Below are 16,263 nucleotides of genomic sequence, written 5' to 3' on the forward strand. Positions count from 1 at the left end.
TGGCAGCTTCCCTTGCTCGCACAATGGTCGCTAATTATGCTTTTAACTGCAAAATAAATTGAACAAATTCATCCACTTCATTTATTATCCCCTCTCACACACCAATGCCAAATATTGCATGGGCATCGCGGCGTTATCAAAATCTGTTTGAAAAAGAGAAATGAATTCACATTACGTAACAGAGATCAATCTGTGAAGGCTAAAAATTCATGAGTTTGACATATAGATGACGCGGATGAAGCAGAATAAATAGCCGTAATTTGCAGGAAAAGATGAGGCAATGATAAGAAAGCCGCTCTGCAGGCACTCGGAGGCGAAGAAAAGCCGCTGATGGCATTTATAAAAGCTGCGCTCAGCCTCGGAATGTGCAAAGGTGGAAGAAGTACTTGGGAACAGGTACCATCTGGGAGCTGAGTGTGTGTGTTTGTGTGTGTGTTTCCCCCCCCGAATGCATCATTGCTATAAATGTGTTGCAAGTCTTAAACGTGGAGCTGCACTCTTCAGTGGGTCTTTGAGATTCACGAGCAAACAAGACAACAGAAGCTCAGGGATATCTTCTTTACAGAGAAATACGGCAGGTTGTGTATCCTATAAGTATACCGGTCGGTTCATGCTTTTGTTGTCATGATCTGGAGGTTTTTTGTGTCTTGTTCCTGTCTTATTTTGAAATCTCTGTCTCTCGTTTCCTCCATTTCCCTGCACTTCCTTCCCTGTGATTGTCTGCCCTGTCCCTGATTGTTTCCACCTGTGTGATTGCTAGCCCCACCCTGATTGTTTCCACCTGTGTCTCGTTCCCTGGTGTTTTTAGTCTGTCTACTCCTTCTTCTTGGTCAGATCGTTTGTGGTTCCTCCCGTTCTCAGACTGTGGTTCTGCGCGGCTTGATTAAAACCTCTTTTTTTGACCTGAATCTTGTCCTGTGTGCTGCTTTTGGGTCCATGTTGTGCCCTCACCTCTATAACATTTATGCGGTGGCACATCAAAGCGCGTTCGCTTCCATGCGAGCCGCCATCTTTGATGAGAGAAATCATGTAGTGAGTGGAAACAGATGATTAAAATTGATTTCTAAAGCCACAACATATATTGTGAGTCATAGAGGAGAGTTTATTTACTCTGATAAGAATCTGATTGATCATTTGCTCGATGAACTGAAACAGAAATGAATGTCAAGTGTCAAATAATTAGATGCGTTTGAGGGAAAAGTCGTGTGCTGAAATCACGCGATCGCTGCGGTAATGTGTGTGTGTGTTTCGTCGAGTCAGCGAAAAAACATTTCCTCCGAGACGTTTTGGAATCAGCCCATACATCTAGATCACTTTCATTCGGATTATCTTTGGAGGGATCTGATGGGTTTTTAAGCTATTTAGTACTGACATAAACAAGAATGGCATCGTTTAAGAGTTCCTCTTCCAGTAAAGGTACTCTATGTTTTACGGTACATCAACCACACATCCTCATTCGACGCCGTCTCTATCTTACTCTTGCTTTTGTTTTTTGAGCCAGTTGGATTGTAAGGTGTCTTTTTAAAAGATGCATCTTAACCGGAAAGGTCAGCTGTGTTTTTATTGATTCAGCAAATAGGCAGAACAACTTGATTTTCACTAGAGATGATGTAACTCGTATTCAGCACCGGCTGAGGCCCAGATGTAATATAGGTTTCCTCTTATTGATGCTAAATGGTAAATTGGCGCTTTTCTAGTCTCATAAGATCTCTGTAGATGTTATCAAAATAAACTATTACAACCTAACACCGCTCAAAGCGCTAAAACGGTATGTGGCATGCAAAGTGTCCATCAGAAATAAACAAAATTCATACATCGCAGGCGCAGCCTACGGGAGCAATTTGGGGTTTAGTGTCTGGCCCGAGGACACGTCGACGACCCGCTCCTCCACTGAGACTCATTCGCCTTTTTATTCGGGGCGGTGCACAGAGAAAGAGAACTGCTCAGCTAGATTGTGTTCAGACTACGTTATCTTCACCACCCTAAAACATCCTTAATTCAGTGTTTAACATACATATTCTCTTATCTTCTCGTCCACACGTCTTCACATTTCAAAGGGATCACAAGTTGCTGCTGAACTTGATTTGCATGGCCTCACCTATCGATGCATTTGAAGCCAACATGTTATAGGATTTGCATATTATTTGTGTGTGTAAGACTGTGTGTGATGCAGTGAGCACCAGCGTCTGAGTGGTGGGTGTTTTCCCCTCAAGTCATTCTGTTAATGCAGTCGGTTTCCGTACCGCCAGCTGGGAAGGAACTACATCATTTGACTGTGGAAATGTGCGGTTTGGGTTCAGGCGCAGGGCGGGGAATTCAGTTTCCAACCATGTGAGACATAATTATAACACCTGTCTTTCTTCATGTCTTTCAGGTGTACCAGTACATGCATGAAACCATCACAGTGAATGGCTGTCCAGAGTACCAGGCGAGAGCTACAGCCAAGGTAAGAGCAGCTCCGGAGATCTGCAGCCGATCTCTGCATTATTATTTGGAGTGAAAACATAAAGCGTGACGAATGAGTTGCAAACTATCTGTTAATCACATGAGCGGGTGATATCATTCTCATCTTTTCCTCTGGCCAAAGCAGAATGAAATGAGCAAAGTGTGTTCTGGTTAGCTTATGGCCCTCATTAAGAGTGCGCATGCACTTAGGCGCATGAGAGTGCTGGTTTTGCAGAAATAATACTGAATATCGGATGTTTTTTTGCTGCCATGTCACAGTTTGTATCACTGATCTTTATAAAAACAGAAAACTAAAGAGGCAGTTTAAGCTGGAGTTTGTTTTTGAACAGTTTGTTGACGAAACTCGGCATAAAGGCATTCAATGCTCGTCAGATCGTAAAGCCCCTTATGATATTGGGCTGTCTAAATAAAATGGACTTGACTCGCTCCCGGCAAAGTGGAATGAAAGTCCACAGCAGCAACAGCTCATTTTCTTGAATTCCAGAAACAAACCTTTTTTCCCCCTATTTTTTCTCAAGCATGCAATCTCTCGTAAAATCCACAGCGACCCAAAGTCTCACATGTAAAAACAAACCGGCACGCGAAGATGAAGAGGGGCTCCTCTGGTTAGCCTGCAAGTGTCCCCACTAGTACTGTAATCCCAACGCAGTGAGCTGACATCTTTGTTGACCGTCGGTCGGGCTCAGAGACGAGCGTTACGAATGGTAAAGCTTAGTTGGAAGAGCTTTTGAGGGCTTGCTCTGTTTGAGCTTGTTTTGCTTCTCCTGAATCTTTAAAGTCGAGGTGGCGAGAGGAAATCTGGCATGACGTATAGCTAGAATGGACACAAGTAGAATAACAGGTTGATGAATACTGGATTTAACAGAATGGATAGGCTTCGTGCGGTCTGAGCCCGGGAGATATTGGTATTTATTTTTGAGTAACTCTGCTATTGTGACGGCTCAGAAAATAGACAAGCGTGAAACTGAAAGCCAGGCAGGAAAGATAAAAAGTCCACGTTTCTGTGGGGGTCAGGCGGTGGACCATGCAGGCAGAAGAAGACAGGCAGGCGCACGCTAGACCACCTGAGATAGACAGAGAAGATGGACCGCAAGAATAATCAGGGAAATGTGGAGCAGGTGAGGAAGTGGAAGTGGAAGTGGGGATGGGGTCACGTCAGGGCACGGGGGGAGTGTCTGGATCTATGGAGACATGAATAATTAGGATCTAGCGGAAATCATGACCACTTTGCCTCGATTAAGCCTTTCTCAGAGTTCATAGGTCTCATTGATAGCGCATTCAATCTATATCACGCTATTTTTTATTAGTAATTATTTATTTATACATTATAGAATACATTAGGTTACAAACAGTTTTAGTCCTTTTTCCTCACAGTATATTTCTACATGAGATCTTTCTCCTTTAATATGGGTCCACTGTGACCGTGCAGCTCTTCATCCCCGTTTCCCCATCTTATGGTTACAAAATGTCTTTGTGAATCCGTCTTTAAATCCACCTCATGTCCACCCACGAGAGATCAGATAAGCGGCAACTCGATTTCCATTTTTATTCCGCTTCGCTCCCACATTTGGTTTGTGGTTCACGGATCAGCTCACCCTTGTTCGTGTCCTTGCATCTTTCACTCATCATCTTCTTTTCTGCTGTTGCTGCTGTTTGAAACACATTGCAGTCGCGAGTCGTGACACAGGTGAAGGACGAAATCAGAACGGAGACATTTTTCCTGGTGCACTGTGCACGGAATAAGCAATTTCGGCGTACAAAAGAGACACGTGACGCCGCCAGACGTGTCGTCGGCGCCTCACCTGCAAACGACACATGCCTGGAAAACGAAGCAGGCCGGCGCGTCTGATTATTATTTATGTGAACGAGCGGAGGAGAAGAGATGAAGGTATCTTTCTGTTCATCGGTTGTTCACTTGTTCGGTGTCCAGCTGGGTCGACTCCTCTTCAGTGCATCACACAATGGCTGAGTGGGAGGGTGACGGATGTGAACAGAAAGGGATGATGAATGCAGAGAGACGGTGCGAGGCTTCAAACGACGAGTGCTCTATTTTCTTTCGTCGCCTCCTCTAAACAATACTCTACCTTGAGCGGGAAGATAGAGAGATAATTTAATGCGTACACAATAGTGCAGAGTTCTTTGAATTTCAATTGAACGCCTGGTTAACACAGGGTAGGACATTTACATATTTTTTAGGGGGCAGTTTTTGCCCCCACTGACTGAAATCCAGGGGCATTTAGAAATAAATTGGGGGGACTTTTCCTTTTAATTGTGAAATAACATTTAACCTTTGTTTAAAAATAAGAAATATACTTATTTAGGCTTGCAGTACAAGAGCAATTGTCATCAAATGATAATAATAAGACTATTTAGCAGTAATCTACAGATATAATGTGTTTTGTGAGATTTTTTGGAACAAAAAACAACAGAATCAGTTAATCGTAGCATTTTTTCCCCCTCTCGTCGTGATATCGAGGGCAAAATTATATTTCTTCGGGGCATTTTTGCCCTTTGCCCTCATGTATTTCCGACGCTGGTTCAACATATTGATGAACACACTTATTGTCTTTCTTGCTGAGCGTTAGATGAGAAGATTGAAACCTCTGTTTGTGTGTTGAATGTGGATCAGGAGGTGATGAGCTTGAATTGGCAAAAAGGCTGGAAGGAGGACTTCAAAGCTCACTCGTCTTTAATATTTTCTTTGTTCAGTCTGTTTACTCTTTTTTGATGAAAATATTGTGTTTTATCTGTGCATTAAATATGGAGGTTGAGCCAGAAGGTGACTAGCGTAGCTTAAACGGCTAACGGAGGCCGGGGAGTCAGCACAGCTCTCCTTGAAGACAACTAATACTCCTTCCAGTGCCTGGAAAAACTCATTCACAAGTTATATCTTCTTTGTTTAATCTCTTTTTTTTTATGTATTTCTTCTTTTTTTTTTGTATTAGGGTCCTTTTTTTAGATGAATGTCTGCAGTGAATGTTAAGATGAAGCCAGGACGTGCTTAGCTTAAACGGAGACTGGAGCAGGGGAGTCATCTAACCTGACTCTCTTCAAAGTAATTATATATATATATATATATATATATATATATATATAAAATACAACCTACATCACCTTATTCAAAATGATATCTTCTTTGCTTAATCTGTTTTCCTTCCTTTTAAAGATAAACAGATTGGCTTGTCTCCTCATTAAATAGTTTGTGTCTTGAGGTGTGTAGACTAGCTTCAACAGGGGAGACAGCTAGCCTGGCTCTGTTCAAAGTACAATGAAAAAATACACCTTCCAGAACCTCTAAAGCTCTCATTCAAAATGTATTTCCTCTTTGTTGATCTTTCTTTTTGTATGTTTCTTTTTTGTAGTGAAGAGATGAGCTTGTGCATTAAATATGGAGGTTGAGTCGGGAGGTGATTAGCAAAGCTTCAGCGGCTCCTCGAAGCGGGGGGAGACGGCTAGCCTGGCTCTCTTCAAAGAAATGCACCTTCCAGACCGAAAGCTACCGAACTAACACCAAAATCAACCTGCCACGGTGTTAAGGAGAAACATTGTGAATCTGAACGAAACAATACTCGGTTTAGGCAACACAGCTGCTTGTTTACGGTTAGGAAAATATCCTAGTGTAGGTTAAAATGATATACTGTAAGTCTTTTACTGACTTTTGGTGTCATGGGACAAACGGCCATCTCCAGGATGAAAGTCTGATGTTTGTTTGACTCATTTTTCTCCTCTGACCACTACATAAACCCTCTTTGTACCGTGTCACCTGACTTCCTCTTTTGCTCCTGTGTTAATAAGTATTGGTAAGAAGGACCACTAGAGGTCAACGTCGTCTTCTTGGATTCGTATGAGATCAACCATGTGTATAGTTGATAACTCCTTCTGTATCTTCAGTAGCGGGGCTATTTTAACCCATATATACGAGGCGGATTACGGTTATTTAAAAAGTTTATTTTTCACAAAGAAAATGTGCATAGGAAGTAAATCTTATTGCACTTCTGTGCATTTGGAATATCTTGTGTAATTTGTCAAGTGGGCACCATTTGTCATGGAAAAATTAATCTATTAGCGAGTAAAGTAATTTTCACCCTAGGAAAAACTGCAATGTTTAATTAAGCTGGAAAAAGCCCAAAGCAACGACAATCACATGATTTAAGCCGCTTTAAAAAAAAAGTCCTTCCTACTTTTCTGTCTTTGCCCCAAACTTGGAGAAGCTGCTGCTCCTAAATCTGTATTAAAAATGCATGTCCACTGGGCAATTAAGCACAGCGCTAATGGGCTGAGCTGGCTCAGCGGTGGGGACTCTCAACTGGTCACAAAGTGTTTTACTCTCTCTCCTCGATGAATATAAACATGAATATTCACATAATCCGGCCACAGTGCCAGTCATTATCTCATGAGAAGTGGAATATACAGACGCTGGTTCTCATCTGCCTCTTGAGGGCTTGAATCGGTGAGATGGTCAATCTCCTGACGGCTGAGATTTGTGTTTCACCCGAACAACTCGATCCTTTTTGATTGCTCCATTAATTAAATAAATTCAGCCTCTAATTCCTTCAGGCTTTTATTACAGAGCTTTATGGAGACAGGGACTATCAAGAGTTGTTTGGGCTCCAGAGAAAATAATGGGAGCTGTTGATCCACGGACGTTGGATGTATTAAGTCATACTTACACTGTACAGAGTTGTTATGGGGAACGTTTCCTCCAGCACGCTTCAGAGGCGCCGGCCATCCGACACATTGCTTTTCCGATTGCGGAAATCTAGATAAACTTGGGAAGGTCGATGAGCTGGGAGGCCGAGCGAGGAGACGGTGTGCATACTGAGGAGGTGCCTTTTAGCTTGAATGGGATCGGGAGGGAGGAGCAGAGGACAGGGGGTGAGAAGAGGGGAATTTGGAATAAAACGGCTACATTTAAAACAGGCCGTGGGAGGAGGAAAAGAAATGAGCAAAACAGTTTGAGCAGAAATGTGGATATGAGGATGAATATGTAAGAGAGAGAGAGAGAGAGACGGGGATGCTGTTGGGAGGGAGCGTCAAAGACCTCAAAGTGCCAGGATGCTTGCCTGCTGCTGGTTTTTTTGGATACACAGCTGCAAAAGCTTCAGACAGAACCGCCCTTCCATCCACTTTTTTCCTCCTTCCCTTTTCTCGATGCACCTCACATATCACAGATTCAATTCAATTCAATTCAGTTTATTTGTATAGCCCAATTTCACAAATTACAAATTTGTCTCGGAGTGCTTTACAATCTGTACACATAGACTTCCCTGCCCCAAAACCTCACATCGGACCAGGAAAAACTCCCAAATAACCCTTCAGGGGGAAAAAAAGGGAAGAAACCTTCAGGAGAGAACAGAGGAGGATCCCTCTGCAGGATGGACAGATGCAATAGATGTCATGTGACCAGAAGGACAGATTTAGAGTTAAAATACATTCAATGAATATGACAGAGTGTATGAATAGTTCATAGTAGGCATATTCCACGATGGAGACCTCCACGATCCATCAGGCAGATGGCGGTGGGGAGGAGGAGTGGGCGGAGTCTCAACAGTGGGCGGAGTCTCAACAGGACAGTGGCGTAGTCAGGAGCAGGAATTCCACGACCCAGACCTCGATGATCCATCAGGCAGATAGGATCTATGCCGTCTCATAGGGTCCGATGACCCCATGAGACGTGAAGTCAAAAGGACTCCGGGGAGAAAGCAGAGTTAGTAACGTGTGATTGAGAGATGAAAATTCATCCCTAAGGAGAGGAAAAAAAAGAGGAGATAGGTACTCAGTGTATCCTAAAACGTCCCCCGGCAGCTATAAGCCTATAGCAGCATATCAAGGGGCTGGACCAGGGCAAACCTGATTCAGCCCTAACTATAAGCTCTGTCAAAGAGGAAAGTCTTAAGTCTACTCTTAAACGAGGTGACTGTGTCTGCCTCCCGGACTGAAGGTGGAAGCTGGTTCCATAGAAGAGGAGCTTGATAACTAAAGGCTCTGGCTCCCATTCTACTTTTTAAGACTCTAGGAACTACAAGTAGTCCCGCATTTAGTGAGCGTAGCTCTCTAGTGGGGCAATATGGTACTACAAGCTCCTTAAGATATGATGGTGCATCACCAATCAAGGCTTTGTACGTTAAGATGACGACGACTTGACGGCGAGGCCCTTTATGCACGGCATCGGTGGTATTCATTGAATGTGTTGTAACGCTGTTCATTCTGTACACATGGCATCTCTTGCTGCTGTCCATCCTGGAGAGGGATCCTCCTCTGTTGCTCTCCTGAAGGGTTCTTCCCTTTTTTGTTCCCCTGTGAAAGGCTTTAAAAATATTTTTGGGTGAGTTTTTCCTGATCGCATGTGAGGTCAAAGGTCAGGGATGTTGTGTGTGTGGACAGATTGTAAAGCCCTCTGAGGGCAATTTTTATTTGTGATTTTGGGCTGAATAAAATAAACTGAATTGAATTGAATTTGTGAATCGGTGCTTTGTTCTGACCAGTCGGCGAACAGCGTCCACCAGCTGGTATAGAGGTGCCGAGGGTGACCGTTGTCTGGCTGCTCCTCCAGTGTGGACGTGGACGTGTTAATCCGTGGGCTTAGAGAGCTGGAGAACTTGTCATGCAGAGTTTTATCCCCGGCCACATGACGAAACCCTCCCGCTGAGTTGTAGAGTGAGAAGCAGCAGCAGCGGTTCTCATTATAAAACCAGCTTTAGAGATCATTCTGTAGTACTTTTCAAATGGGGTTTGAGTCGACTAGACGCTGTAGTGCAGACTGCCGTCACGTGGACGTGGAGCTTTGTGTTAGTCCTTCTCTAAAGTAGGATTTCCCATAAAGCCTGTTGCCTCAAATTCAGTTTTTGATGATGAATGTCGGAGTTCATTTTGACCTTTTTAGAACTGCATTTTGCTATAAAAAGGGCTTTCAACCGCATCTATTGGTTTTTATGATGCATGTATATTTCTATCCTTCATTTGTTTTTTTACTAGCTCAAATTTGATGGAGAGGTATGATTATATAAACGTGGAGGAGCAGCTTTCAGTTTGTCTGCTCCACATATCTAAGTCCCTGCAAGCTGCCGGTCTGCTGAGACCTTCAGCTCCTTAAAATCCAGATTGAAGACTTGTATGTTTGCTGTCGCCTTTAATTGAACCAGATTCAAGGGTTTCTATCAATCAATCAATTATTTATTTTTTTAACTGCACTGCGACTTTTATTTCCATATTTTCCATTTCTTGCTTTTTCACTGTTTTTCGTGTTTAATTAATGTTCTTCTTGTTTTTTAATCTTGTTTTCTTTAGCATTATGTGTTGACACTTTTAATGTTTTTTATGTGAAGCACTTTGAAATCAACTTTTTTTGAAATGTGCTATATAAATAAACTTTCTTTGCCTTGTAGAGAAACTCAACAAAAAATTACCTATTTTTCAAAAACTGTCCAATTCAGCCCTGTGTTACAACGTATGTATGTGTGTGTGTGTGTGTGTGTGTGTGCTGTCAAAAGCCTCAAAATAAATATGCACCTGCAGGCTTAGATTTCCTGGGTTTTATGGATAGTTGGAAATCCCCAACCTGCTTCTCTTCCTTTAGGCAACAGTCGCCGCCTTCGCAGCCAGCGAAGGTCACTCCCACCCGCGAGTGGTGGAGCTACCCAAGACGGAGGAGGGGCTGGGCTTCAACGTGATGGGCGGCAAGGAGCAGAACTCGCCCATCTACATCTCCCGCATCATCCCGGGAGGCGTGGCCGAGCGGCAGGGCGGCCTGAAGCGAGGGGATCAGCTGCTGTCCGTCAACGGCGTGGTAGGTCTGACCACGCCCACGTGTTGACGCACGACATCTGGTTCGGAGGGGAAATGAAGATATACGCTTTTTTCCCCCCCTTCTCATTTATCATTAAAGGCGTCTTCCAAAAAACATGCACTATTTAATGTGCAGTTTGATATGCGAGTCGACCATCAGGAGAGCCGTTGAGACCAAAGTGCTGTACATGGAGCGAGGAGCTGAACTCCTCCTCCAACCGTAACGTCATTATAAATGGAGGCATCATTATTTATTCCTTTTTCAAAGAGAGAGGCACCATTTTAAATAAATAAATTCAAATGAGCTTCCTTTAAACCTCCAGTCCTTCCCATCTTCTCAACCCCCTGCAGAGCGTGGAAGGCGAGCACCACGAGAAAGCCGTGGAGCTGCTGAAGGCGGCCAAGGACAGCGTGAAGCTGGTGGTCCGCTACACCCCCAAAGTGCTGGAGGAGATGGAGGCCCGCTTTGAGAAGCTCCGTATGGCCCGGCGGCGCCAGCAGCAGCAGATCCTCATGCAGCAGCAGCAGCAGCAGCAGCAGGGCGTGGCGTCGCACCAGAACCACATGTCGTAGGTGAGGCGCTTCATTGCTTTACGGGGGGGGGGGGCGGGGGGCGGGGTCTTCAGAAGAAGAAGACGTTAACGTGAACGATTAGCCAATCCCAGGTTTTAATAGGCGGGACACATCGGTTGCTGAGCTTACTGTCCCACGGGTGTAGCAACATATTTAGTAGTCGTATTGAGAGTTTATGGATCTTCTCATCTCACTTGGCAAGAAAGCAATTAGCGAATTTCTTAAAATGTCAAACTACTCCTCTAACCTTTTCACTGCTATAATACTTCCAACCCCAATCAATATGAACTCTTCTTAGTGCTATGCATGTAATGCATTTCACTGCACGTCGCAACGAGTCACAGTGTGGACAGAGTTCGGTCCACTCGAGATGGGTTTTGGATCTGAAGGCTGTTTTTCGGAGGTTCTAGTGGGAGCAGATATCTACACGCAGTGTTGTCTTTTCCTCATAAGCGTGTGCTCAACCTCCCAGCTGTTCCAGTTTCAAGGTGACCGGTACTTTTTCTGTCGGATAAACCCTGCAGGCAGAATTATTTGCATATTTTAGGGAAAGGATTCCTCAGGAAGCTTACTTAAAAAAAATTTTTTACAAATCTTTTGATTTCAAATGGGTTTGATCCACTGTGGCGTGAAACTGTTGAGGCAACATGCAAAAGAACAGAAGAGGAATGTAGACGGAGAGAAGTGGGAGAAGGTTGAACTGCTTTGCCTCCTCCAGAATCCTATTTAAAGCATCGCGTGCTTCCTGGCATTTTTTGCAAACTCAGCAGTCGTCATCTTTTAGGCCGAGTTCACTGCTTCACGCCGTCTTTCCGCCTGCGAGTCCGTCGGAGAGGCTGCAAAAGATTGAAGCGTGAACCGGTTACATCTGCGGCTCTCCAGCGACGTGGCCCAGCAGACGCAGCCTGCAACGCTGGTATTTGGAAGCCACAGCTGGATGGAGGGTCCACATACTTCTGCTTTACACCGTATTATTGCAGTCAAAACTCTGCACTGCCAGTCAAAAATAGCTCAACTCAAAAGCAAGAAGAAACATTTAATTTCAGACACCATTATGGAGCTCAATCTTGATTCCACCCTGGCTTCTCGAATTATTTAAGCTTTTAAGGCGGGCGTGCGTCCAGGATTTGCCGAGTCCCCGCCCGTCCGAGGCCGGGTCCCCTCGGCACGGCGCCTCTTGGGAAGGCATTTGGGAGCTTGTTGCCGTGTGTTAGCAGGGATCATGTTTTATCAACGCCGGCGTGCTGAGTGCGGGGATTTTCTCCGAGAGGTCACGGACCACGTGACACGCACACGCGGACCAGAAAGCAACATGAGCCACGGGTTGGCCCGCTGGTCATCCGTCTCTGTCTGACATGACACCGCGAGCCGGAGCGAGACTTTAATCTCCTAATCAATCATGAGAAGATGATAAATACATGCCAGAAACATCTTTTACTGAGAATTATTGGATTATTTAATACAATATTATTGACTTTTATTGGAGGTATTTGAGGTGACTCAGCACATTCAGCCACAATCATAAGGGGTTGGTTTATTGCCATGCAGGGTTTGTTGGGGTGTATATATTTTTTTTTAGATATACACTTGCAAAGGAAAAGATGTACATGTTGTATGTATACAAAGGTACTCAGATAAAAAACATTAAAATACAAATGAATAAAAAAGAATATATGTATAAATACGGGTAGACATGCAAACACCTGCACACATATTAACATATATATGCACATACCTGCATACCCTAATACATACACACACATAAGTACTGTTCGTTTTTTTTACTGTCAACAGTTTATCACGAATTCTGTGGGAAAAAAAATATTTGCCGCCTGTTTCGTCCGTTTGAATCTGCGCTGCGTGTCCCAGGGTTTCTGTCGCGCCAGCATAACTTCCCTTTTTTTAATCGTAGTCAAACATTTCAGAGTCTCTGTTGCATAAGAGCTCTCCGTGTCTGAGTAGCTTTAGCTCTGCGCGCTCCTCTTCTAATGAGCATGTAAACAAGGAAAGACAACACAACTTTAGCTCTGAGACGTTCTGTCAGACATGTTGTTTTAAAGAGTCTTCACGTCACACGTGGACCGAGAGGGCGAATAAAACCGAGCGAGGACAATGAAAACCATCTTATTAGCAGATTGATGATGAAAATGTCTCAAACTGTTCCTGCAAGGCGTAAAAATATCAACACAAATATGCTAAAGTTGTTTAAAATAACCCTTCATCACATTTATAGTGGCACCTTTTTAAAAGGAAAAGTCAAAGTGGAAACAGGAAGTAAAGTGATACTGTAAGGGCTGCACATAATGTTCTTAAAATAAATGGATTATTATTGATCCAGTTGAAACACACCAGCTCCCCTTACATTCAAAAGAAGCTGCACAGTGAGCTATGTTTTTTTTTAAATTGTATATATATGTATTATTATCTTCATTTTAAAGGGACCATTTAAAGTTCAAACATAAATGTCGCCATGTGATGCTCTGTACCAGATTGTAGCTCCAGCTAATTTGCATCTGTAGTCCCTTGACAGACAATAACACACATTAAAAAATAACACACATAAAACAATAACACACAGGACAGGATGAGACGCACTACAACAGTACATGTGGGACGAATAACACACAATACACAATGTGAAGCTACAGTACAGCACATTAAAAGTAAGTAATACATACTATTTAAAGTAAGTAATAAAAACCATTACAATAATTAATGAGTCATAATAAAATGAGTACAGGCTTCCTGGTGTTCGCCACGACATTAGGATGATATGATATGATATTCCTTTATTTGTCCCACAGTGGGGACATTTCAAAAAATATTATTATGGGATGCATGATGGCAGCAGACGGCAATAAAAAGTGTGAGAGAGCTGCAGTCATTAACGGTGTGATCACAACATAACGGGGCCTGGCTCCTCCTCTGCCAGGCGTCGCTCTCAGCCGGTCTCTCCTCTCTCCGCAGGTTGTTCCAGAAGAAGAAGAAGAAGAAGAAGTGAAGGAGGAGACGCGGATCTCGAGACGACCGTCTGGTTTTGCGCCGAGGAATCCCGACGAAAGCTCTCTCTCTCCGTCACGCGGAGGAAACCGGCGAGCAGGAGACTCTTTTTTTTACTGCCTCTCAACCTTCCAGTGCACCACCTGATTACTGAGCAAGAACCGGAGGGAGCCGTTCGACGGGGGGGAAACCGGCGCTCTGGAAAAGCAGCGCAGCGGGAGGGTGTCTCTGAAAGACGGCCATTTTAACTTCCCCGTTCCCTTTTTATGAGTTGTACCCCCCCCCCTCGCTCGTGGGTTTCCTTTTCTTGTGTTTGTTGTATTCGTTTTACAGTGGTCCACTTCTCGACCCCCCCCCCCCGCCGTCTGTTCAGTGGCGTTTCTATCGACTCTTCAACTGGTGCTCGTGTCTCTGTGTGAATGACCATCGGTTTCATTCTTTCTTTTTTCTCTTTTCTTTCTTTCTCTTCCGTGCGTGTCAAAGTCGTCCCGTTTTGGATAAACTCTTTTTTACCTTCTATATTGTAGCAGGAACGATTTTGTACCTTTGTAGGTTTAGCAATAACACACACAATCCTCTGCTTTCACACCTCGCCACTCCACTCACGACGGGAGGCGTGCGCATACATCCGGGGTCTGTGCGCGTGTAGAACGTTGTGGAGCAGAGCGGCTCTTCTGCACCGAGCGGCAGCTTCTGTGTCCAAACCGGTCCTCTGTGCCATTTAAAGAGATTGTTCAATTTAAACGCGGCATGGACTCTAAATGTGCAATCAATAAAAAAAAAATTGTCCGCTTCGTCCGAAAAAATATGACTTGGCGTCGGATTTTACGGAGGTTCAATTCAACCCTCGTACACGTCGTCCTGCTCCCGACACACAGAATGTCCCCAGTTTTCATTCGCCAGTTAAATTCAAAATATGCGAGAGTTATTTTTCCAACATGCCTATATTATAGTTTATGGAGATCAGAGATTTAACATAAAGTTGTATTGTTCCTTTTAGATATCATGCATTCGAGCAGATTATTATTTATGAATATATTCCTTTTCGCAGATGAATACGAGCACATGGTTCATGTCGCGCTGCGTTTGTGTTCTGACAATCACTTTCCCTGAAGTCTGTTATTCACCAGAGTCAGAGCGGTACATTCTGTCGTCTGCATGAAACGCATCACTTCCTGTACGCCAGAGGATTTGTTTGTTGTTGTCTGTTAGGATAACAGCGACTGAAAAGCTGACAGGAAGTTGCATTTTTCTCATGAAAAAGTGATGTGTTTTCCATCTTTTCTGATCCTCGTCTAATTGCACAAGTCCAGCAGAGCAAAATCCTTCTCCATGCGTTCTACGTTCCCTACGCAGCCCGTTCGCACTAAGGCCCCTCGTATTGGTCGCCTCCGGGCTCCGGTTCTAACGGACCTCGTCCAGAAGAACATCTCAACTCAACAGATCCCGTTTTGTATCTTCAAGTCGCCGGTACTCTTTCTTAATTGACTTACATTTTTGAAGCTGATGGTCCTGTACTTACCGTAAAGATAAAAAAAATAAAAAATGACAACAAACTGTTGATATGCAATTGTTATACATACTATATTTGTATAAATAAATCCATGTGTTTGTGTACAGTGAATGCTTTGTCGATCTTTATGGTGTCGTTGGCGTGACGTGCAGCGCAGAGATTGTATGCGTCAGTGGCAGAAATACATCTTGTGTTATAATCATAGCTAGAGAGATAACGATTATTTATTTAGAATAAGTCTAGTATATTGTGGCAATGTGGGAGGAGGAATGAATCGTCTGAATCATCAACATCATACACACATACGTGATAATTATACTGTACGCGGTGATGCTTTTAGCGCATACTGCAGTGTTGAGCTTCTTGTTATCGCCTAATAGTATTCACATTTCAAATATATGAAAGTCGTAAAATACTGAAATCTACCCATAAAATGACGTCATGTTTTAAAATGTTCGAATTAATCAATATTTACAATCTCATTGAAAATATGAGTTTAACCGGGACTGTCCCAATGTCAAATGCTCCATCTCCTCACCAGCAGCGTAGATGACCATTGAGCAACACACTTGACCTTTAACCTTTTCCTGCAGTAGCACCTTCCTGTCGTCTGACCTTGTTAGTCCACCCGTACACGGTGTGAGCCTTAAAGCTGCAGTACCGTCAACATGTGAGCCCCAATGCTAGAAACAGGATGTGTGCTCACAGTTCAACATAACGTTCTGTCTGCAGCTGCACGAGAAACATCAGACAGATTCAGACTCAACTCTCAAAGAGCCCAGTTCAACATTTCTTAATAGAAGACTGATGCCCTTGAATAGAATCAGGATGTTAGGGTTATAATATAGAAACTAGTCATAGATCCATGGGGAACCTGAACTTTAATATCAAATCGACTAAATCAAAACACAGAGGGTAGGCATGTA

The 16,263-nt window shown here is 43.6% G+C and overlaps 1 protein-coding gene and 1 long non-coding RNA gene across 3 annotated transcripts in view; one reads left to right on the forward strand and one right to left on the reverse strand.

Annotated features, from left to right (window-relative positions):
* The window catches only part of lin7a (lin-7 homolog A (C. elegans)), a 34,940-nt gene extending 19,492 nt beyond the window's left edge, over nucleotides 1-15,448 (forward strand). Inside the window, exons 3-6 of one of the 2 annotated variants that reach the window (XM_056424888.1) lie at nucleotides 2,375-2,446; nucleotides 10,043-10,252; nucleotides 10,603-10,824; nucleotides 13,792-15,448. In XM_056424888.1, the coding sequence (XP_056280863.1) occupies nucleotides 2,375-2,446; nucleotides 10,043-10,252; nucleotides 10,603-10,824 (504 nt within the window). In that variant the 3' untranslated portion in view covers nucleotides 13,792-15,448. The remainder of the gene's footprint in view (nucleotides 1-2,374; nucleotides 2,447-10,042; nucleotides 10,253-10,602; nucleotides 10,825-13,791) is intronic. The other variant, XM_056424886.1, reaches the window with a different exon arrangement.
* The window catches only part of LOC130200524 (uncharacterized), a 57,557-nt gene continuing 48,937 nt past the window's right edge, over nucleotides 7,644-16,263 (reverse strand). The window contains exon 2 of the long non-coding RNA XR_008833029.1: nucleotides 7,644-7,959. This is a non-coding gene — a long non-coding RNA (uncharacterized LOC130200524). The remainder of the gene's footprint in view (nucleotides 7,960-16,263) is intronic.

This window comes from Pseudoliparis swirei, chromosome 10 (genome assembly GCF_029220125.1).
Source record: "Pseudoliparis swirei isolate HS2019 ecotype Mariana Trench chromosome 10, NWPU_hadal_v1, whole genome shotgun sequence".
Classification (NCBI taxonomy): Eukaryota; Metazoa; Chordata; class Actinopteri; order Perciformes; family Liparidae; genus Pseudoliparis; species Pseudoliparis swirei.